Source organism: Astyanax mexicanus, chromosome 11 (genome assembly GCF_023375975.1).
Source record: "Astyanax mexicanus isolate ESR-SI-001 chromosome 11, AstMex3_surface, whole genome shotgun sequence".
Lineage (NCBI taxonomy): Eukaryota > Metazoa > Chordata > Actinopteri > Characiformes > Acestrorhamphidae > Astyanax > Astyanax mexicanus.
The window spans coordinates 32,906,862-32,931,576 of record NC_064418.1 but is presented as its reverse complement, the minus strand read 5'-3'; the positions used below and the strand labels follow the sequence as shown (position 1 = coordinate 32,931,576).

Genomic DNA, 24,715 nt, shown 5'->3' with positions numbered 1-24,715 from the left:
GTTTCCTACAATATACCAGTGTAAACAATACACTTCTAGGTCTTTACCACACAATTTTACATGTGAATATGTTCATTAAAATATTTAAAGTATTAGTGTAGATCCTCCACACAGTTTTACTGGTTAATCTATTAATTAACCAAGTGAAAACATTACTGAAGCTCAACTATACGACTTTACTTCTTAATCTTTTCATTAAGCCAATGTAAACGTGAATTTCTTTAATAAATCTGTGTACACATTAATGTAGTTCTAACAAACAGCTCTACAGGTGAATCTCATTAAAAATATTAAAAGGACTGTAGCTTCATCACACTTTGCATGTGAATCTGTTCAATAAACCAGTGTAAACATTACTGTAGCTGTATCACATTACTGGTTATGTGAATCTATTCATTAAACTTAGTGTAAATATTACTATGGTTTTACCACAAGTCCCTACTCTTCACTAAACCAGTGTACCCCATGACTACTGGTGAATCTGTTAATCTCTTTAATAAACCAGAATACATATTACTGTGGCTTTACCACAAGTTTCTACTGGTAAATTTTTATATTCAACTAGTTTAGACACTGTTAATCTCTTCAATATCTCAGTGTAAACATTACTGTGGCTTTACCACAAGTCTATACTGGTGAATGTTTATATTCAACCAGCTTAGACATTGTAAATCTCAAAGAACTCAATGTAAACATTACTGTGGCTTAAACACAAGATTGTACTGGTGAATCTGTCCAACAAACCAGTGTAAATACTAAATCTCTTCACGAAACCAGAATAAGTGCCTACTAGTGAATATGTCAATCTAATTCATTTTCAACAAACAAATGCAAACCTTAATGTGGCTTTACCACAAGTCCTTATTGATGACTATCCATTAAACCAGTGAAACACTGAAAACTCTTAATTTTACCAGTGGAAACATTCTACAGGTGAATTTTACCATTAAACCAGTGTAAACACTGTAAATCCCTTTAACAAATCAGTGTAAACATTCATGTGGCTTTACCACAAGTCTCAACTGGTAAATCTCTCTGATAAACCAATAAACCCCGAGTCTTGACCTGGTAATCACTGTGTTAACCGGTGTAAACATTTCTGGCCACACCACTCTTTATGAACTATGCTCCCATTTTGAGCCGCGCACGCGCGCTGGAATGCTGTGCGTTCCCATGGCAACACGAGCTCCGGTGCCTCGCCATTGGCTGAACCCTGAAATCCTCCTCCTCCCCTTCCAGCGTGTCTGTCTGTGTGCGCGCTCCCGACAGCTAGCTTGAATGCGTGAACGCGCTGGCCGGGGCCCCTCGCACGTCCTCGCGAACCGCTGCCGCCGCCGCCAGCCTTCCTCCTCCTCCTCCTCCTCCTCGTCTTTTTCGTCATCAACCTCGCACGCTACGGAGGCCGAGAGGGCGAAGCGGACGGCGGCGGGTCCCCACCCGTGAGCATGGCGGCCGCGGACGCGTCGGTGAGCGGGTGAAGAGGAGCGGGACGGAGCTGAGCGAGACGAGGCGGCCACGCTGTCCCCCCCACCCGCTCTCTCTCTCTCCCTCTCTGTGCGACACTGTTTATAATTTATTACGGACAGAGAGGCCTGTTTTTTTGTGCGCATTTTTATTTTTTTGTATTCATCTCCTCGCTCGCGCTGATTTTTTCTGTGTGTGGTGTGTTTTCCGCAGGCGGCCCCCCGGCCTCTGCGCTTTTCGTTTTCCCCCTCTCCCTCTCTCTCTCCCTCTCTCTCTCTCTCCCTCTCTCTCTCTCCCCCCACTCGGATGATTTAGCTAGGTTAGGATGGTGAGCTCAGCAGACGCAGAAGCCCGAGTGAAGCGCACCGCGCCGTGCGGAGCGCCCTGATCCCCGGCGCGGCTAGTTTGGGGCGCCGCTGGCTGAGCGATGGCTGCTTGTGCGCTGGAGCGCTGCTGTGGGCTGCACGCCGCCTTTGTGCACGGCTTGTTTACCTCGGCGAGCTAAAATCAGAGGCAGCAGCAGGCAGGCGGGCAGGGAGGGAGGGAAGGAGGCACAGCGGCGGCGGCCAGGCTCTCGCCCACATGCCGGACAGCATGGGAGTGCCGCTCTAATAGCCTTTCTCAGCCTTTAGCCCCCCACCCACCCCTTTCCCCCTCTTTTTTAATCTTCCATTCCTTCTTCTTTTTTTTAGTTTTGTTTTGTTTTTAATGCCAAATGCTGCGTGAATAGCAATTTATCCACCTCTCTCCCCCTCTAGTCCCTCTTTATCCCTTTTCTCCACCTTCTCCTCCTTTTATTTGTGTTGTTTGTGTTTCTGGTTGTGTGGCTGAACGCGGCGTCGCGGTCATGCGCGAGTATAAGGTGGTGGTGTTGGGCAGCGGCGGCGTGGGCAAGTCCGCCCTCACCGTGCAGTTCGTCACCGGCACCTTCATCGAGAAGTACGACCCCACCATCGAGGACTTCTACCGCAAGGAGATCGAGGTGGACTCCTCTCCCTCCGTGCTCGAGATCCTGGACACGGCGGGTACGGAGCAGTTCGCCTCCATGAGGGACCTGTACATCAAGAACGGCCAGGGCTTCATCCTGGTCTACAGCCTGGTCAACCAGCAGAGCTTTCAGGACATCAAGCCCATGCGGGACCAGATCATCCGGGTGAAAAGGTGAGTGAGTGAGAGAGTGTGTGAGAGGGAAAGAGTGAATAAGATAGAGAGAGAGGGTGAATGGGCCTGCAGCAGGAGTCTGACGCAGCTCCTCTCCTCATCCTGCAGCACAGGACTATTATTGCTGCTGATGCTGATGCTGCTGCTGCTGTTGCTTCTTCACCCACTCTCCCACGTCCTGGGATGAATGAATGCTAATAGCGTGCAAGCTAAACATCTACCTACATCTACTCTACCTCTACTCTAACAGGTCCCTGCAATGTTATCCCTTTTCATAATAGCCTACATTAGCCAGCTACTGCTTTTTCTGTGCATCCCATATAATCTACATCACTAGGCTAGCTACTGATGAACAACACCTGGTTAGCTAGCTAGCAGCTAGCATTGTGACTCAGAGACTGAGCCAGACCTGCCTATACTAGGGCTTAGGCCTGCCTACTGATGAAGCCAACACAGTGCATAATCCAGGTAGTAAAATTGATAACCTCACAGTTATTAATAATAACCTCATAGTTATTATTAAGTAATGACTAGAAATTAATATATAAGTATGACTCAAATAAATAAACACAATGAGCTTCGTTTATCAAACATCTTTAGAGAAAACTACTGATCTAAGATCACCTCTCATCAGCTGTCACGTCTCATTAAACTTTAACTGATCAGCATTCTTTCTCTGAGAAGTTTGATAAATATGGGCCACATGCTGTAATCTAGGCTAGGATGCTCTTGTGTAGCCTATTATAGCAATTATATTACATACAGTTTGTGTTGTTCGTGGGACAATACCCTGAGTTTATAATTTATCTCCAAACCCTAATTACACTATATTAGTGTGCTGTTAGAGCAGGTCTGCCTAAAGTAAGGACCATGAGGATGTTCTATTTATTATTTATACATATACATGCACTTATATATGTATATATCAGTATAAAAGTGTATATATATGCATTTGAGAATTTGTGGCCATAAATATATAATACACATATATTTACACACATTTTATATGTACTGATTATCTATAAACATTAGCACCACTGGCAGGTGAAGTGAAAAACTTTTAACTTGGCATCACTCAAGGAGTAGATATGTTAGACAGAAAGTGAACAGTCAGTTCCTGAAGTTGATGTTTTAAAAGCAGGAAAAATTGACAAGCATAGGAATCTGAGACACTTTGACAAGGACTACTCTGTGATGCTAGAAAACTGGCTCAAAAAGACAGGCAGGTCTTGTGGGTTTTTTCCATTATGCAGTGGTCAGTACTTACAAAGATTGTCCAAGAAAAGGTGTTACACAGTATTAGGCAAGGGGTGTTAATGTTATGGCTGCTCGGTCTATGTGCTAAAGCAAGCATTGCTTCCTGGTGTAATGCCACCTAATTTAACAGCTTCAGACATTTGCAGAAAGTGATACTAGCAAATTCAAACTAAGGAAATAGCATCTTTGATGCCAGGTGGATGAGCACAACAGGGGGGAACACCATGGTCACTACACCATCACAAAAGCCATCACTCTGTTTACAGTTTACATATTCCTAAAGCCAAACAGGTTTGTTAAAAAGAGAAAAGAACAGACAGATAGTGACACAAGTGGTCACTCAAGTCACTCAGGTTCTATACAGTACGATGACATTTATATATCTATCCCTGCTTAGTATCTATCATCCAGTGTTACAAAAGGTCTTTTTTCTTTGCTTATTATTTTGTCCTTTTTAGCCCTTGGCCCTTGCCACTTAATTTTGTTATGCTATAACAAAACCTTTGGATCATCCTGATGTAGTGTTCCAATGTCTCTGCAATTTAAGCACATGTTGTTTCTCATTGCAGAGTGTTTTTTGTGTTAAACACTGCAGAGCTATGCTGGCTCACTGATATTGCCACATGTGCATTTTACAGCGTGGGATCAGCTGCTTGTGGCCCGGAGAGCCTAAATACACAGGAAACACTGGAAGTGCTTAGCTTCCCCTGTAAATTCCTCTGAGTGCGTATGCTAACCGTGAGTGCGTGAGCCAGAGCGAGAGAGCGGGCGCATTTATGAGTGTACGTCTCAGCAGTAAAGAGTCTTACATGGCACCATGCACCCATCTGAGCTGCAGGTGTGGATCTACTACATACTCTGCTACACACACACACAGTGATTGTGACTCTCCGCAGGCCTTGCACATTTTAATTTCAGCAATTGTGAGCGATTGCTTTTTTAACCGTGAAAATGGAGATCATCTGAAGGAGAGTAGCTGTAGTGTTTATTTTTCCTTGCCCAGTCAGGGCCTACCAAGCCCTGCTATCCAGGCCATCGGAATGTCCTAGAGTTACTGCAGCACCATAGGAGCACAAGGGTTTCCCTGTGGGAACCAAAGACCCCAAAACTGACTTTTACATCAACGTCAGCGTTTCGATCCCAAGGTACAGACTATTCATAGACTTTGCTTGTACTTATGGCAAGACTGTCTGTCAGCTGAGGAAAGTCTCGAGTACATTTGGCAGAGCATTAAGAGGCCAACTGCACAGAGTAATTTAGGCTAATTGATTGCTTGTCAGTGGCTCCAACTTGGATAAATTTGGATAGGAGGGATAAATCTCCTCATTTGAAGCTCAAAACCTGTTTTCAATTTCAAGCAGAAGCAATAAAGGAAGAATAATCCAGCCTTTCAGACTATAGTCCCTATCTGCAGCATCTGTAGCAAATGATCGATTAGTGCTGACAGCAAACTCTGCGTACTTAGAAAAGAACAAAAAACCTGTTGAGTCACTCAACGCACTTATGGTAAAAGCTAGTGGCAAGGCGTTGCAGCATCTGCCCGATAGCTGTTATTATAAGTGTGTTTTGAATCAATAGGTTTCATGTTCTTTCGCTAAGTACAGAGAAACTCATCATCATTATTGTCATAGTAATCTTCCATATGCTATAGATGCAGCAGATTATTTTGAAAGATGTAGGATTGTTCCTGTAAACCGTTAAATGCTTATGGCTTTATGTAGGCTTTTATCAACACGCAACCTACACTTTCTTTGCTAGTGATCACTGAAAAACTGGTAGGGTTGCAACAGTATGTTTATTCGTAGGGAATTATCAGGGTGCAGGGGTCATGGAGCATACATTACACTCTATTAGGTCGAATAAGGTAATTACAATAGCTTATTAGCCACCCTATAACCTTAGGCTCTATCCACACGAATCTGGATATTTTGTCTGAGTTTTGGCCTGCTGTAAACGCAAAAACTGTCTTTTAGGTCAACGAAAAGTAAGCCTTTTGACGATACCTTCCAAGGAGAAGATTTCTAAAACTTTGCTTCTAGCTGTGTATAAGGGGCAAACACAGTTAAAAAATGCTTTCATACAGTCACACAATGGCTTTGAGCATGTCTGTTTTCTTACATTAGCTTAGCTTGTCCAGAATGAGCGTGAAACATGAAGCACTGCTGTCTTCAATTTGCGGATTAATAACATGTTTACAGCTTTATTTAGTTTTACTCTCACATTACATAACATAGCGGAGGCACCAGAGTGCACTGCATGGATGTTTTCGAAGACGCTGCTTGTGTCAACGAAGACATTTTTAAAAACGCAAGTTGTAAACCAGGGGTGTCCAGTCTTATCCCCAATGCCCACAGGTTTTTCTTCTAAACAAACTGCAACACATCTGATTGCATTTGTTTATTAATTTTTTCAGTTTTTAAACAATGAAAACTTGTGCTTCTTTATGATTGAAATGGCCTGAATTCAAACCAGTCCTTTCTGGATAAGATTAAACACCACTTGAGCTGTAAAGTCTCATTTATATTCCCTTGACATACAAAATAAATGCACCTACTGTAACATCAATGTTAGACAGTGCATCCACACACCCAGAGGACAATTCATAGTCAGTATTTTCTGACAACAACAAACATTGCCACTACAATATAACCAACTGTAAACTGTGTAAAATAAGTTCAGACAAAACAAGAAAGAACTTGCAAGAATTTCTTCTTAGTAATGTAGTAATGGCTCTTAGGAAACTAAAATTATGGCTGGACAGCTGTAGAAGTACAGAGAGAGATCAGAGGGCAGGAGTCCAGGCTGCCTGGATATGTGCAGGACTGTGAATGTGAGGGACAGGTGAGGTCAGCAAGGCCATTGATGCAGATGGAGGGAAGCTCTCTCTAGAGTGCCTCAGATGAAGGGATAGAAAGAATGCTTTAGTCCGCCTGCTGATCAGAACGAGGCGCAGGACCAGAAGGGTCTAGGACAGAAGCATCCTCTCCACTTCCCCCTCCCTCTGAGCTAGTGTGTATCAGTGGAGTGGTCATGTATTATAAATAAGCTGTGTCTGTGTCTGCTGGAGCTGCCGTGGGTATGGGCAGCAGCAGAAAGAGCTGCAGTATGGGCCTGACAGGACGCAGTATAGTGAGGGTATTGGTGTATGATTAAAATAAAAAAGCTGAGCTGCTTGAATTTTTGCACCAGGAGTGGCATAAAGTTATCCAAAAGCAGTGTGTAAGACTGGTGGAGGAGAACGTTCCAAGATGCATGAAAACTGTGATTAAAAAACAGGGTTATTCCACCAAATATTTATTTATAATTTGATTTATTTCAGCCATTTCTCATTTTCTGCAAATAAAGGCTTTATATGACAATATTTTTATTTGGAATTTGGGAGAAATGTTGTCTGTAGTTTATAGAATAAAACAACAATGTTTATTTTACTCAAACATATACCTATAAATAGCAAAATAAAAGAAACTGATTCAGAAACTGAAGTGGTCTCTTAATATTTCCAGCGCTGTATACTCTCATATACTTGTGTAAGGCAGAGGTTGGGGAAAAATCTTATTTACACAGTTCCTTCTTTACACCAAATGAGTTTTATCAACCAAGGCATGGTGGTGCACAAAGTTTGCTTTTTTTTATTTTTGCACCTTAGCGATGAGGCCAATGCAGGTAACATGTAAGAGAAGCCTTCAGATGAGGTCATCTTCAGATGTTTGCCTCAAACCGTGTCATGCTGTCACTTAAATAAGCAAGCTTATGGGCCCCCTTAACTAAGTGAAACATTTTTTATTTAGAAGTAATAAACACATAGTCTGTAGCTAATCAGCTATATTACACGAAATCCTAAGGCACAGTAACATGAGAGACATGTAAAAATAAATAAATATGACCTGTACCAAAATGTTGGCACCATTGACTCAGGATCAGGCCAGTCCAGGTATTTTAAATTAGCTAGGTCACTCAGGCTGGACTATAAGATTTTTAAAACACTATCAAATTTACTATTAAAAGTTGCTACCAAACAAAATAAATCAGTGTAGAATGTCTTGTTAATATAAACTGTTACTAAAAATAAAGTGATTTTATTAATAGTGTTTATTAAGAACTTATCACCATATTAAATTGTTGGGCTGTATTATGTAAAATCAGGACCTTGGCAGATGTCACAGACATTGACAGTTCTTTTTATTGGGCTCCCACCTTTGCAAAAGTTCTGAAATATTTTCGGCCGTCTTGCAAGCACAGCTTGTTTATTGAGAGTTTTTCACAGGTGTTCTATGGATCTAGGTCATGGGACAGGGGACAGTCATTCTAAACAGTTTTTTTTGTCAGCTTTGGCCTTTTCACAGATGATTTGACACTTGTATTCAGGATTTGCTGATATTTTATAGAATCCAGTCTCCCTCCATCCGTGCAATATTGAGAATGTCACTGGTGGCAATTAAAACCCATTTTTTTTCTAAATATACGTGTACTAAATGTTCAATAGAATTAAACTCATCTGGCTTCTGTTACTGTTCTGTAGTATATTTCAAACCTTCCTTCTTTTGTCCCTTCCTTTTTTAGTTTAAGCAACACATTGGAACAGTGCACGGAGAGCTTGACTCAGCTAAATGTTCATGAAGGTTCTTGGCAGCGTATGAGGGTTTGATTTGCTTGTCTTATCAGTTTTTTTTTAGTCCGCAAGATCTCATCTTAACCTCCTCACTTCCACTTAACTGCAGTTTCTATTATGTAGAAACCACAAATGCTTGGCTTTATTCTTAGAGAAGCTGAGTGTTAGAACATAGTTTAAAGGATTATAGAATTTATACAATTGGTTTACAAGTTACAGTTATGACTGAGAATAACTGGACATTAGAATTTTACTGAAATCATTGTGTTTTATGTTTATTTATGTTGTGTTTTCTACTTCTTTAGGGTAAAACACTATTTTACCTGCAATAGCATTACAAAATAAGTGTACTTTATTCCTGTAGAGGTTTAAATGCAATTAAAGCATTCATTATTTTTAAATATTAATTAATTAATGCATATATTCTAGTTCATCCTCACCTTTCTGGTTCTATCCATATGATTGTGGCAACAATTGTCTCAAATAATAGATTCTAAATAGTCAGATTCACTTGCTTGTTTTCAAATTGCAGAATTGTTCACCACTGTAATACTGATGGACCCCGTCTTTCTCATAAATTGAACAGGTTGTAGTGTCAAAATCTTTTAAAAATGAGTAATTAGGATTTGATAAAAAAAAACTTAATAGCGATTTAGATACTAGTCATATAGTGTCAGACGCCACAAACACAGAAACCAGAATAACAAAATTGCATAGTTTGTGGCAAGTGTGTGAAGATGATTGAATTTCTAAAGGGGCTATCTCTCTAATACACTGAAAACATGGTGCTTTAAATGTATGTGATTAAAATGCAATCTTGGATACAGTGTTGGATTTTTGTATAGGGTTTGGAAACCGGCTTGGGTAATTATACACAGTAAATTTGTTATTGGGTGGGGAAAATGTGAGAAAGCAGTAAATGAAAATAAGTGGAAGATTAATTGATGCCTAAACCCAATTGTGGGCTTCGTTATTGGACTCCCCTCGCCCAGCATGTGATGTGCTTTTAGTAAGCTATAGCGCATAAAGTACTTTCAGATGCTGTACTACCAGTACTGCAGGTTGTTTCTATACAAATACGGTTTATTCACGTAGTACTTCCTGGATAAATACACTACTGTGTGTTGTATTTTACTGCTGCAGCCTGAGGGCAGAGCCATGCATTTCCTTCATCAGCTGTACAGCAGTGTCTCCAGCTGATTTTACTCTGTTTAGCCTGATCTAAATAGAGACATTATAGGGGAGGATCAGTTACTCTTTCAGTTCAATCAGACATGGCATCATGTAGTCGCTCATAATCAGCACAGATGTTAACTTATTTCTGTTCTTTACTGAAGCAAAGCTATAATATAACTAATAAGTACTGTTAGGGAAGTCTTATAAAATCAGCATCAAATTACTGCCTTAAACTGCATTGAATGTTTGGGCAAAATCATTTAGAAGTGTTGAAACAGTTTTTGACACTGTGTGACATAATTATCTGATTTATAAAGCCAGATTCACCATGACAGGAAGAGCAAACAGAATATGTGTAACCCATTAGTTCATTCATAAATAAGGTTTGCTGGCCTGTTTTGATATTTGCATGATATCTGACACTACTCGTCCTCATTTGCATTTACTCTGAACAGTTCATAACATAACAACAAACTGCCCAAAAAATCCATGTTAAAGAATCTGACAGAACATGTTCTACTGAAGATATGAACACTGGTTTTAGACATGTTTTGTCACACAGCCAGGTCTAGGTGCACATGCACACACTTAGATAATGTATCAACAAATGTAAAGGGCTCAGTTTGATGACTTTGGATAAAGCAAAATTTGATCGTGATCTCGCTGCTAACAGTATCATAATGTACAGTATTTTTCTAACTATAAGGCACACTTAAATTCCTTTAATTTTCCATGAAAAAAATAGACAGTGCGCCTTATAATCCGGTGCCCCTTCTGTATGAATTCTAGTGGTCAGGTTGTAAAGAGCAGTAAAGCCTCTCTGCTGAATAACAGCATTATAAAGGTGAGTTTAAGTTAGGTTTCTCTAGAGCTGAGGCTGAGTGCAGTGGCATTAGCATTAGCGGCTAACAGCAGCGCTAGCTTTTTTACTGCTCAGAGGTAGGTATATCAGGCATTAGTTTGCACGTTTACCATGTTAAAACAAGCTATGTGGGACGAACTGCTAGCTGATACTATGATACACTCATGATTCCTCAGTCTACCACTATCAGGCGACATTTACTAGCGCTGCTAATCGGGGCTGGCTAAGCACTTGCTAACTGCGGCTAGTGCTCACCCTCGGACAAAATCCTGGAATTCTGGAAAGTTTACAGTAAATAAAAAGAAGTGCTTTACTCACCTAAATAAAGTTTTCAGAAGAGAAATCTGTGTAGATTAATATCCAGCGCTCATTTGACTATAGCCCTATCCGGACAAGATTCGTTTCTCTGGGGATCCTGGGGTAATTTTGAACATGTATGTGTTTTCCTCAAACATCCTCAAAGAAAATTTTTGGCTGAATTCCCTTATTTTTTTGCTAAACTCCGTGGTCCTCTGATAATTTTAATCCTGTCCGGATGCACATCTCTGAGTTTCGTCAAAATAGCTGTTTGTCCACTGTAATTTTTTTAATTCTTTTTTAAGAATTAAAGTTTGGTTTGCTTAGGCGCCCCCAGTGGTGAGATCTGCCGAATTAGAGAGGAAACATGGCGACACCCTTGTTCACTTCACTTATGCATTATTACTAGTGTCAAAATGTTTTATTCCATGTATCACAACATATTGACTGTATCCCATGTATTATGATATGTATTGTATTGCCAAGTGTTTTCCAATAGACACCCCTTTCTCTGACCACCTCTCAACATGGTTTGAGTGATTGGATTATAATGTGTCCTTGAAATAAGTCTATGATCCTGAGGTCTTCATATCTGGACAGATGCTAAATGTTGGATATTAATATGCAGAAGCTCATTAACATGTCTACACTAGGAAATTCCTTAGGAACTCCTTTGGAGGTGGTTGTTACCACTACATTTTATGATGAATCTGGTCTGATGCTATCCAATGTCACAATCACCATGTCTCAGCATTTTTCAGCTGCATGTTCTAACTAGTGCATACAATTATCCTGAACACTCCACTTACATATGAACACAGAGACAGTTCAGAACCTCTCTCTCTGTCTCTCTGTCTCTCTCTGTCTTTCTTAATGTGTGGGTGTGTAATCTGTAATAGGCGCTGGCTGTGCACTTCACTGTCATGGCCACCATCTTGCCACATCACACCACTCCCTCTCCCCTTTTCCCCCGCATTGATTCCCCACCCACCAGCACTGAACGCAAAGCTTGAAGCAACCCCCCCCCCCCCTCCTCCAAACACACACACACCATTCACACCTCCTCTGTCCTTAGGAAAGACATAAGGTCTCACAAGCTACTGCCTTCTCCACCCTCCCGCCTGCACTGATTGCCCCCACCAGCACCGCTCTGCTCACTCTATGCTGAGACCACCACTATAATCAGTGATTTATTTAAAGAGCTGCATGTGGGGGTGAGCATGTGTGTGGCTGTATGTGTGTGTGTGTGTGCGTGTTTGAGTGTATGTGTGTGGGATTGTTGTTGAGTTTTGTTTTTTTTTTGGCTTGGGCCCATTTGGTGTAAAAATAGTTCAGTGTGGGGCTGGGACCTCACATGTGACATCCTGATTTTCGCACAGTCAAAAAAAAACTCACACACACAAATACATATATATACACACACACACACACACACACATATCTCTGACAACCTGCAGTGTTTTTGTGGCGTAGCTCGCCTGCATTCATGCAGATTCTGTGGTATAAAAGCACAGCATGCAAACTATCCCTCAGTCTCATAGCTGTTTTATTTACATATTAGTTTTTGGTAGTTTTTAGTACCTACTATTATATATAGTAGTTACTGAATGATTAATAATAGTTATTGAATTATTGATAGTAGTTACTGAGCTATTGTTCATTATCACTTGTATGTACTGTGAACAATTCATAACAGAACAACAAATTGACAAAAAATCCATGTTAAAGATTTTGACAGTAGATTTCATAGTAAAGACCTAAGCATTAGATATAATGTAACTATAAGTGACTAAATTATTGATAATAGTTTCTAAAAGACTGTTACTGAATTACCAATGACTGAATTACCAATAGCAATAACTATATTTTCATAGTCATCACAGAATTATTAATACTAGTAATGGAACTATAGCAGGTAGCAGTAAGTGAATTTTAATAGATAAGTGATACGAGCATTTAACTGACTTACATTAAGGACTGAAAATTGGCATAAAGGCCAAATCAGTTCGCTAAGACTTTTTTCTGACTCCTGCTTAGCCTTGACAGTTTACTTGACAGCATGCTAGTGGACCTAGGCAGCAATGCCAGGCTCACCTGTCATGGTAAAGTCCCTTCCAGCAATAACAAGGAAACTATTGCTTGCACAGCTCAGAATATCAGAGTCGCTCAGAGAATACACAATGTGTAGTAAGCCATAGATGAACTGTCCATACAGTGGACAAGGCTCAAGGCACATAATGCAGAATCAATTCCACAAACATGAGTTCCACCCAGAAACCATGCATAGTATTATGGGAAGTGAAGTGAATTTGGAAATGTCAGTGCAAGGAGAAAGCTATACTGTCTTTTTCAATTTTTTATTACTCACTGTTCTGTTCTGTTCTGCAAATAATGGCGTTGTAGTGGATGGGATGCTGAAGGTATGTTAGTGTTGTTGAATAGGGTGTAGGGTATGTTTGTGGAAACTCATCCAATATGCAAACAGGCTGTTTCAACTGTAGACTATACCAATGCTTCTCAACCCATTTCTGTGAGGGCCACTACCCTGCTTTGTAACACAGCCTCTATAAAGGCCTTTTTACATTTCTGCATTGAAGCTACGCCAAAGCCTATGTGTTTCCTACATGTAGCCTGACACAAACCTCCCCAGAAATTTAACTATACAACGTGGACAGCAGAAGATGTGATTGGTCCACTGAGCCACCCACGCATTACCACCTTCAAGGTTTAAACGATAGAGTAATGCAAAGAGGAGTGCGATGCTTACGCAGACTACACCATACACATTGTGTTGACTAAGTTAGAGTTAATTTATTAGTTGGATCAGGTATGTGTGGGAGCAGGGAAAACACAACAAAGTGCAATACAGTGGACCTCTAGGACCAGGAATACAAAATACTGCACTATATGACAATGAATGGCACCAACTGTAACTGTAATCAACTGTTTAATGTAGATGCAAAATACTATTCTTTTGCCTGTGTCCCTGTTTTACCAAAGTTATACCAAATGCAAACCATAATCATACATATCTTTTTCTGTTCAGACTAGGGCTGCAACTAATTATTATTTTGGTAGTCGACGTATCTGATGATAATTTTTTTGATTAGTAAACGTTTTTTTCTGCCATGTCCTCCATCTCTAAAAACAACAGAAAAACAGCTAAACATGAGATTTAAAAGGCATTTAAATGTCCACATTTTGTTTAAACATGGAAAGTACTGATATTTAGTGAATAAATAGGTAATCTGTTATGTTTGGGCACTTTTGGAGACACAGACCAAGTTTCAAATTACACCACACATACATGTGCTCTCATTAACACTTTCTCACCATATCACTGCATGTTTCTTCTTGGTATTACTTATTTTACATTTAAGAATTTCGTTTTGTCTCATTCCATACTTACCTTTTGCTGTTGTGCTGTTCGATCATTAATATGGAAATAGGATGCATCCACTGAGACTCCATTCTCCTGTGCTAACCATCAGCCTGTCCCATCTCCTGCTCAGCCCACACGCAGAGCTCTTCCTGCTCCTGCTTTACTCTAAACAGGTGGAAGGTGGGAGAGAGTGAGAGAGAGCTAGCGACTGAGAGAGATTACAGTTCTCACATGGTTTGTTGTGACACATTTTTGTGCACTTTTAGATTTTCCTGTGTGAAAGGAAACCAAACCAAAGGGTAATTTGCTCCCAAGTTTACAGGTTTTATAACTGATTCAGACAAGAGCAAAATAACTGTAGCTGAAAACACTTAATGAGGAGTATCGATGCTGACAACCTTTCACAAATTAATTAACAACACATGCTGAACAGAACAGTACATACTGTGTAGCTTTAAATTCACATAATTAAATATGTGTGTTTTAAACATTTTTTCAAGAATTATGGTGATGTAGCATTTTGTATTTTTGTGCTACACTTTTTTCAGTCATGTAAATTCAAAGCACCGTTTTTTGCAGCGTGTGTTCGCACAGCTGTGTGCAATGAGCGAAGATAAATCCTGCTCTGCTCTGCTTGTGCACAGCCATGCATATATATACGAAGAAATGTCCCCTAATAACTTTACATGGTTCACAACTTCCCATTAACAGTACCCAGTAGCTTCAGGTGATTGTAAAGTGTTGCATGATGAACTGCAGATGTTGATTTTTTTTTAAATACAGCTTTCCATCATGTGTTCTTTATATATTGCGATGATAAAAATACAAAAAAATCGTATATTGCCCTTTCTCCAGCAGTAGTGCTCAATTTTAGCTGTGTGATGTCTGCATCTAGTATGAAATCTCCAGCGTTTATCTAATAGAATTTTTTATATAGTTTTATTAGTGAATACTTCAGTAAAGACTGAAATCCTATCAGAACTTGTCTACAACATCACACTCAATCAACACACACAAGTTGTGCCTTGTTTATGATTTTATTTGACCTTTTATTTGACCAACTTTTTTGGTGACAAAACATTTTTATAGTAGAAGAAATAAGTGCGCTCTGTGTGTGGTGCATACAGATGAAATGAACACTAGTAAAAAAAAATATATATATATATATATCTCATCAAGAACCATGCTGTGCTGTTGCTGCAATAATCACTATCCTACCTATTAGGTATAATTCAGTATATAATTTGTTGTGTGGATAGACTTTCTTTGTCTGAAGGTAATTTGAAAAATTGATTTATGGTATTGCTCTGAAATCTACAGTGTGGACCCTAGTAATATCAGTCACTCTACTGATAAAACTGAGTTTTATACTACTGGTACTTTACGTTTTTGCTCTTGAGTGATTCAACTTTGTCCTGATTCAGTCAGTATCAGCATCACACAGCTTTGATTGACCCACTCCTATACAGTGATTAGTGACTCCCTCCCTCCATGTCCCCCTCAGTGCCAAAGGCTGGACCAGAGACTCGAAAAAAGATGGACACCGTGTCGCCGTTCCCATTCATTCAATGAAAATGAAGCCAAAATCTTCCACCATGTTGGCGATCCTGAAACCTGAGTCTGCGCAGTAGAGACCAGAGGAGGAAGAAAGAATGTGGAGAGACAACCTACTTATTTAAATAACCCCGCCCCTGAGGGCTGCCTCCACAGAGCTCGCACAGTCTATGGTCCCGCCCATATAGTCATTGGTCCCACCCTGGCTACCATTTTGAATAGAGCTGAATAACGTTTTTAAAAACGAATTCTGTGGGGATATAAAAATTTGATGATATAAGCAGAGGTTACGCTATCTGCTGCATTTAAATAATGGAGGTAGAATTACAGTATGTTGGAAAAAAACGTGATTGAAAGTTGTCTGTTTTGCCATTGAAACCTATGGGGATGGGTGGGGTTACACAACTTTCTGCAACCGAACAGCAGGGGGCGCCCGACCTGTGTTGGCTTCACTTTAGAGAGACGATGCTCTGTCCAGCTATACACAGTCTATGGGCTTGACCATGATCACAGTCACTTTTTTTACATACAGACCTACAGACTCACACTACCATGTGTGTTTTTCGCCTTTCAGAAAATGGTGAATAATTCAATGGCATCAATATTTCATACAGTAAAGCCAATGCGTAATGAGCGAGGGCGAGTCTGCTCTCCTGTGATGCTGTTTGTTCTGTTTGACAGAAGGGTGAAGAGGCAGAGTAAGTGTCTTTGGTGCTCTGCACATTCGAAATGAGCTCACTGTTCGGCAATCCAGCCAGCATCAAACATCATTAGACAGCCTTTACCGTCACTGTGATTGCAACCATTAATATTATTACTATGCTGATTCATCATTACTAAATGTACTGGTGAGAGTTTCTGCACATAAGGATCCTTTAAATATAGAACCATGACATCTCAATTAGCCAAATGGATGCTGAAATGTTTTTTTTATCAGGTTGAAAGAGACAGAAATTCATTTTGCATCCCATGACTTTTGTCACTTATAATAGATAATAATATAATGACCTAAAAATTCTATACTGACCTGTGGGGAAAATGCATATGGGGTCTCCTGCATTGAATGTGGATGTGATGTCTGCCAGAGTCGCTTGTTTGTTTTCACAGACAGTCCTAGCCCGACACTGCCGGTCATTATCATTACCACTGCACTGTCCACTGTGGGTGTTGATGCCTCGATACACATTAGGAAAGTTAAGTGCCTGTAAAACTGAAATAAAATGAAATAGCCCATCCATCTGGCACCGACTATCAGCCCCCACTTGAACTAGCCAATGTTCAGACTCAACCACATGATCACACCTCAGAACTTTAATATGTGTGGCCATTCCCATCACTTTTTTCGACTGATGTTGCAAAGCAGCTTTACAGGAATGTGAGTGCAGGACAGAGAATTAGACAAAACACCTGAATATGTTAGAATTGTGTCTAACATACGCAGGTAAATAGCCACACCAGCAATAGAAGCAGTAAGAAAATTCCTAGTTTGAGTTCATATAAAATTCAATGTAATTGATAGAGCTAAGTGAGCAACTAGTCCACTGCAGGTGGTACAAACTAAGCCATAGGCAGCTGATCATTTTACATGACTGTTAGCATGTCAGTTTTTTTAGCTTAGAGTGTGAGCAGCTATGGTGCATGACAGCTCAGTCATTGTACAGAAAAGCTCTGTCACTGTCAGAAACCTTACCTGTTTACCTGACATGCAGTCCTAATGTTTATGTAATATACAGAAATATAATATCTGCCCCCATTCAGTTTGGAGCCATTCTGAGCCTTTCAGCTCTTTTGTTATGCAGCAGTTTATTGAGGCTAAGAAAACAAAACTGTAATGCTTAAAAAAAAAAAAAAAAAATTCTTTCAAAAGTAAACGTACACTGAATGTTAATCTAAACAGATTTCACTCCTGAAAACTGTTTACTTGGATGAGTAAAGTGCTTCCGTTTACTTACAGTAAGTTTTCCAGTATTGTAGCGTAGTTAGCAGCAGCGCTAGCCACTGTTAGCAGGAACCCTGAGTGTTCCGGTAACTCAGCTAGCAGGTGGTCCCACATAGCTTGTTTTAAGACAGTAAACGCAGGCTACAGTCTGAATGGCGAAAGAGCTAGTGCTGCGGTTAGCAGCTAATGCTAATACAGCTCCAGCCTCGGTGCTGGATAAAAACTTACTGAAAGTTTTCTGAAACTCCTGTATAGTGCTTTACTTCAGCGGAGGGGCTTAACTGCTCCTTACAACCTGACTGGTAGAATTCATACATAAGGAGCACCGTATTATAAGGAACACTGACGATTTTTTAAAATATGAAACGCTTTTAAGCGCACCTTATAATGCAAAAAACAGTGTTCCAGTTAAGAATGCAAAGCCGTCATCACACACTTCGCCAGTAGATTATACTGAGCAGCACTGCAGTGTGTTTTCCCTAGAATGTATTTCTTTACTGTCAGTGGAATATTTATTGCTGTTGTGAGGCCATTCGAAAGCACGAGTGCAGTATAATGCAAGTACACATTCTCTGTTCTGCTCTCATACTGTGAATTTCCAGGAGTTCTGCTCAGAGGTTCTCTCTAAAGCTGATAATTTCAGGTTGCAGCATGCAAGGGCTGCTTTCCCAGCAGACACACCCTTCACAAACTGCATCTACCAGTTGTTCCTTACGGCATCATTAGTCTAATTGTATCTCTTTAAACTGTAGACATATTATTCTTGTTGATCTTAATTATACTCTGAAATGAATACGTACATTCTGTACCTATGAAAGTGAGAAGTTATGGTTTGGATCAACACAGAGGCTGATGCAGGACACATTTCTTGGAAAAATCACATCCACATGTTGTCAGTCAGCCAAGACATGTTTGTTCTGGAGCTGCAAGACTAACCTTGTAAACACAAGTTGAAGCTTACAAACTAGTTAGAATTGGCCATGCTTAAATTAAAGTGCATACATAAAAACAATAATTAATAAATAATTTAATATTTACATTACATTAACTAAACAACCTACTGTTAATTTGTTTTAGGAAAGCCAAGGCTACTGCTACTACTTTAATACAGTTCTAACCATTTTTTTTGTCCATTTGTATTTTTTATCCACAGTCAAAAAAGTTCAGGTATATTTTGTCTTTAAAAGTTATAGCAATGTAAATGTTCACATATTCCCTCAATCATTTACTTAAGATCCTGACTTTACAAAGACAATAGGCTCCATCAGTATAGCACAGCATGAGCAATTCTGTGGTTTAATAACATATCACACAATAATATTAAAATAAAACGTAAAAATATTACACCACAAAAATGCATTACAAATTGTTTTAACTTTAATGCATTTTTATACATAATATTTGTTTATTATGTTATTCAAAATCGGCGGTAAAAATGTTGCCCAGAATATGGCATATATCTGACATAGACTGTTTGCTTAGATTTTCCCCAAAAGAATAAATAAAACAAATTTAAGAAAGATACTGCAAAATGGGGACCAATGTTCTTTATGTCTAATTGTGTAGTTTAAGTGATGCCAAAAAATGACAGTTTAAAAAAAAAAATACCTTACATTGTTTGTAGAGGAAATGTACATTTTTTAGCCATTTTCTGATAAGGAAATATAGAATAAACATCCTGGAGTCAGCACAATGCGTCTAGAATGAATAAAACTTGACACAAACATGACTGCAATTAAACAATGTACAATTAGGATCCTGTGATAATCTTTATAAACAATGAAGGAAAACTTTATAAAAGGAACTTTATAATACTTTATCCTCGTAGATCTAGTAAAACCAAAAAGCATGAATAAATGAGAAATGTAAAATATTCAAACATGATTATTTTAAGTCAAACATTTCACACAAGACAGAGTAAAATATTTCTGGATTTTTTGTTCAAACCACAGAAAAAACACATTCAAAGGTCCAGTGTGTTGAAGAGGACTTGAGTCTGCAGTGAAATGGTTTTAATTGCTGTGTCTCTGAAAACAGCTACAAGCTTTGTGTAGAACAAAACTCTTAACGTTTATTCTTACCTGCAGTTTACTCTTTCTGAAAATAGAATATTGGTACCATTTTAAATCACATCATAACCCCTACTACTTAAAAAACACACACACACACAAAGTGGGCAAACACTGACGTTCATGAATACTGTCTGTAGAGTTACTAAATTTAAATGATTTCAGATCAGAAAGATCATGTTCTATTGGGTGCCGCTATTATAAACCCTACAAAGTGCACTACATAGGGGGGAGGGTGTGATTTGAGACAAGGCCTCATTGAGATTTTCAAGCATTATAGGTGCCTATAATTCATGAGGTTTTTAGCATTCACATTTTATAGGATTTATGGTAAAAGCAGTATTTTGAATCCCAAATAAAAAATAAAATATGTTTAAAAGAACAGCAATTACAGATTGAGCAAATAAAAAAATAAAATGCCACCATGCTGTAACAATTGCAAGTGGAATAATAATTAATTAATTAGTAATTAGCACAAAATGTTATGTTCAGTGTTATAGCCCTGAGTGTAATGGTGATTTGTTCTGTTTTGTTTTCCACAGGTATGAGAAGGTGCCGGTGATCCTGGTGGGGAATAAGGTGGATCTGGAGAGCGAGAGGGAGGTGTCGGTGAGTGAAGGTCAGGCTCTGGCCGAGGAGTGGGGCTGCCCCTTCATCGAGACGTCTGCCAAGAGCAAGACTATGGTGGACGAACTGTTTGCTGAGATCGTTCGGCAGATGGACTACGCAGCACAGCCGGACAAAGACGATCCCTGCTGCTCCTCCTGCAATATACAATAACCCTCCAGAGCGAGGACTCACACACACACTTTCTCTGTACACACAAACCCGCACACACAACAGACACAAGCACACAAACGTGCACACACACACACACTTACAAACATGTTCACATACACACACACACACACACACACACATATACACACACACATGGATTTCAGTGGATGTTCTTTTTTGGTGCATCGGTTTTAATCATAGTGTAATTAATTCTGGCATATGTGTCCATGACTGAATAGGGAAGATGTGAGGAATTTTTGTCACTTTAATAACTGACTGACTCATTACTGAACCACAGAGAAGTGCACTGGCCTTAGGAGTGTTCCGTTTCCTGGCGGAGAAGGAGACGGCTGCGGGATTTACCGGTCTCGTACGGTTTGCTACTTCTCTCTGCAGCACTATTTAGCCATTGTTGTTTTTTATTATTATTAATTGTTTTGTTATAAGGTTTTTTTTGTTGTTTTCATTTGTAAATGGCTTTTTTGTTCATCTGACCCACTTTTGTGTGTAAGGTTGAAGAGGTGAGTGTTTCTGACCATGTGTCTCAGACAGAGCAATGAAATCAGCCGCCTCAACCTCAAGCATTAAACTTTAATGAAAGATTGATTAGAGAGCGAAAAGAGAGGACGATACGCGCACTCCACTAACACTACCAAAAAAAATCTTCAAAAAGGCCTCCCGCTTTTGTTTTCTCCTGTTTTTTTTTCTTTCTTTCTTTTATGAATAAGTCTCTGATTGTTCCAAAGAATGGGACTGGAGGCCGATTCTGTATTTTTTCTCAAACATCAGTGTGATGGTGCTGTGTCTCATTTGTGTTAACTCTAGTTTTTTTTGTTGGGAGGTGTCAGGACCCAGACCACAGAATGCCCAGGACTCCTTTAGTTTCATTGGAACTGTAGTTTCCATAATTGCATTAATAGCATTTGAATTTTCCTCCAAAAAAAATATTTTATTTCTATGGTTCTGTTTTCTCAAATGGTGCCATCGGACTCAGCTCTCCTCTTAGTGTTTTACCAACAGGGCCAAAGGGGGAAAGCATCTCAAACTGACAGTGAAGGAAGTCATTTACGATGATTATAATGACGACTATGATCATGATGATTGTGAAGATGATTATGATTATGATGATGGTGGTGGGGATGGCGGTAGTGTAAATAGGTTGATGGACGTTGCCAGTTCCAATCCTGCTCCTTCTCCCCTGCCTCGGGGCTGTGGACTGCATTGCATGGTCAGAAACTGGCGAGCAGGCTGAAGCAATTGAGATTACTGAAGACGTTGGTTGGAAGAGTTTGAGCCAAACATGACGATCACTCCTGTCCAAGAAGAGGAGCGAGGTGCTGTGTATTCATCGTTGATTTTCTATTTTTTTATGTGAACATTTACTCTCTACCCTTTCCTGGATGAATGGTGACACTCTTTCATTTGGCACCTCAATAAAGTGTGTTCAACACATTATCACATTCTGTTTACAACTTCTTGACTCACATCTGATTCAGTTGTAAATGCTTTAAGACTCATTTATACTCCCTTTGCTTATGTAACCATCACACAGCCCACATACTACTTTTCGTCTTTTATAGGGCCCTATTAAACCGTTTTATTTTTGGGCAAATTCAGTTTTTTAGGTTTTTAATAGTACTGTTAATTACATGCACTGTGATTAATTAATCTAAATTAATCACATGTAATCACATTCATTATCAAAGTATTTTAAACTGTGCAATTACCTTGAATGAATGAGAATATTAATAAATAACTGTCAGTTACGGTCAGTAACAATGGCAGTAAATACTGTGTATCTTCTACAGCACCAGACCAATTTTATATAGCTGCAGCTTTATTCACCTAAAAATTACAAAACAATTACAGAAGACACACATGCCAGAGGTTATTTATAGATGGTTCTAGACTACCCAAATATGTCTAAATGACTAACTACATAATAAAATATATTAGCCCTGCTTAAAATGATTAAAAATGAGGTGCAAATATTACCAGAATTTAGATATTTTGATCAAAACTTTACTTGGTAGACCTCATATATAGTTTCTTATTATTTTAGTTCATTTTATATGATTTGCCATCAGACGTTTAATATGAAGCTCAAAATGGCAGAATAGTGATAATGGCTAACGGCTAGCTGACGGCACTAACTGTTTTCCAAGCTGAATTAATGGCTGGTTTTTGGTAACAGATGGATGACGCTCTGCTGTTTTGATCAGTAGGTTCTGTGGTTTGATATAAAATATGGATTATGGTTATAGTTCACTCCAGTCATTAGTTTTTGACACCAAAATGCAGCTAGCGGCTTAATGCTAACCTAGCTAATGGCTGAACTCAGGAGTATAAATTGGAGGGTGTTAGCCTGGATGCTAACTTTATTCTGAATGATGCTGATACTGCGCTGGTTAGATATGGTAAGTTGTGCTGTTTAATATGATATTTGTATGGTGTCTGTATATTACCCAGATCTTAAGTTAGAGCACCATCTCCAGACTATAGTAGCTACATTTTCTAAATCTGTGTGTATTCTTTTATATCTGAATTCATATCTTTTATTATTTTAATTCCGTGATTTCAAGCATGTTTTCTGCAACGCTGAAATCATATCTCCCTAAACTTTTACGTTAGTGTGAATGTCAAGCAATACTTCCAGTATGTAGTGAGATAAAAGTTCAGAGATAATGGTGTAAAAGGCTAAAACCACTATTAAAAACTATTTTTTACGTCTAGTCCTAGTAAGTGACACAGGCGAGAAAGTTGTGTTTAAAACAAACAAAAAAAAAAAGTTCCACCGTAAGTTTCTTTTCTGCCAGAGTTTCTCCTTCGTCATGCCAGGTTTTCTTTTAGTTAATGAAAAGTGAAAACTATGAGGGAAAAATGCTTGTTGGCAATCTATTTTTCATGGAGAAAACGAGACGAGAACTTAATAAAAATCAATACTTGTAAACGAAAACTATAATGAAATTTACTACACTTTTTATTAGGGGACGGCGATATGGCCCTAAAATAATATCACGATATTTCATGGAATTTTCGTGATAACGATACTCTTGGCGATATAAATTAATGATTTTTTTTTCAAGAATACGCTACTGCAACAAAATTTAAATTTTATTTTATTATTGCATATGATTTATGTCACACCCCTTCCTGAAATATAAAAAATACAAGAATTTGATCAGATTTGTAACAGAAGTCAATGATCCAGGTCATGATGACTTATAATGCACTCTAAATATCTCCATGTAACCAGGATTAAAGTAAAATAAATGATACTGGACAGATATAATCTGTCTCTAGTAGACAGATTATAAAAAAAATGAAAACCGTGTGAAAAGAAAGTAGTACCCTGATGCAATAAGTTGGGGGCGGGTAATATTTTCACGATATTCAAAAATGTTGGCGATATTATCACGTACGATATGATATGGCACACCCATACTTTTCATCAATTAATAAAAAAACAATAATAACTAAATTATCAAAATGTGACAAAAAACTATTATATATTTCAGTCAAACGACTAAGACAAAAACTAAATGAAAATCACCTGTCAAAATTTTCACTGGTCGAGTTGTCTTTAACCAGGGGTTTCATATTGTTTGTACTATAAGTTATACTGCCCCCTTATTTTTTAGGGGTACTATTCCATTCTGCCTATGTCCATTAGCTCTTAAGAAACATGCAAACAAGTCTTAATAGAAATCCAAATGTCATCAGTGTCACACAGAAAAACGTTTCACCTCCATTTATTGCAGTTTTTACTTTCTGATATAGTTTCTATCTGAATATAGTTGTGTGTATGTGCAGTAACTCCTGTGCAAAAATAGCTTGAAAACATAGAAAAGACGTTTAAATTAGTCTCTCTCTCTCTCCTCTTTTTACAGTCATATACAGTAATTTGGAATGTTTTTGTGTGACGCTGTGGTAATATTACACACAATAACACAAAGTAACCAGCTTAGTAACCGGCATTATGAATAAGTAGAGGCACATAGTGTTTTAAACACCACGTCTCTGAAAGTATGTTTTGTGATGTGTGGATCCATTTCATTTAATGAAATAAGCAGTGAAGCTACTTATATACACTTAAATTAAATAATTGGGTTGCTTCTGATTTAAGCTGGACCAAGATAAGGGTTCTGATGTCTCTGATGCTTGA

The 24,715-nt window shown here is 38.9% G+C and overlaps 1 protein-coding gene across 1 annotated transcript; it reads left to right on the top strand.

The window, feature by feature from the left end:
* Nucleotides 1-1,285: 1,285 nt before the first annotated feature.
* On the top strand, nucleotides 1,286-22,010 carry LOC103043765 (ras-related protein Rap-2a). The gene is made up of 2 exons (XM_007257984.4): nucleotides 1,286-2,625; nucleotides 20,313-22,010. The coding sequence occupies exons 1-2, from the start codon at nucleotides 2,312-2,314 to the stop codon at nucleotides 20,548-20,550; spliced, it is 552 nt and encodes a 183-aa protein (XP_007258046.1). The 5' UTR covers nucleotides 1,286-2,311; the 3' UTR covers nucleotides 20,551-22,010.
* The last annotated feature ends 2,705 nt before the right edge of the window (nucleotides 22,011-24,715 follow it).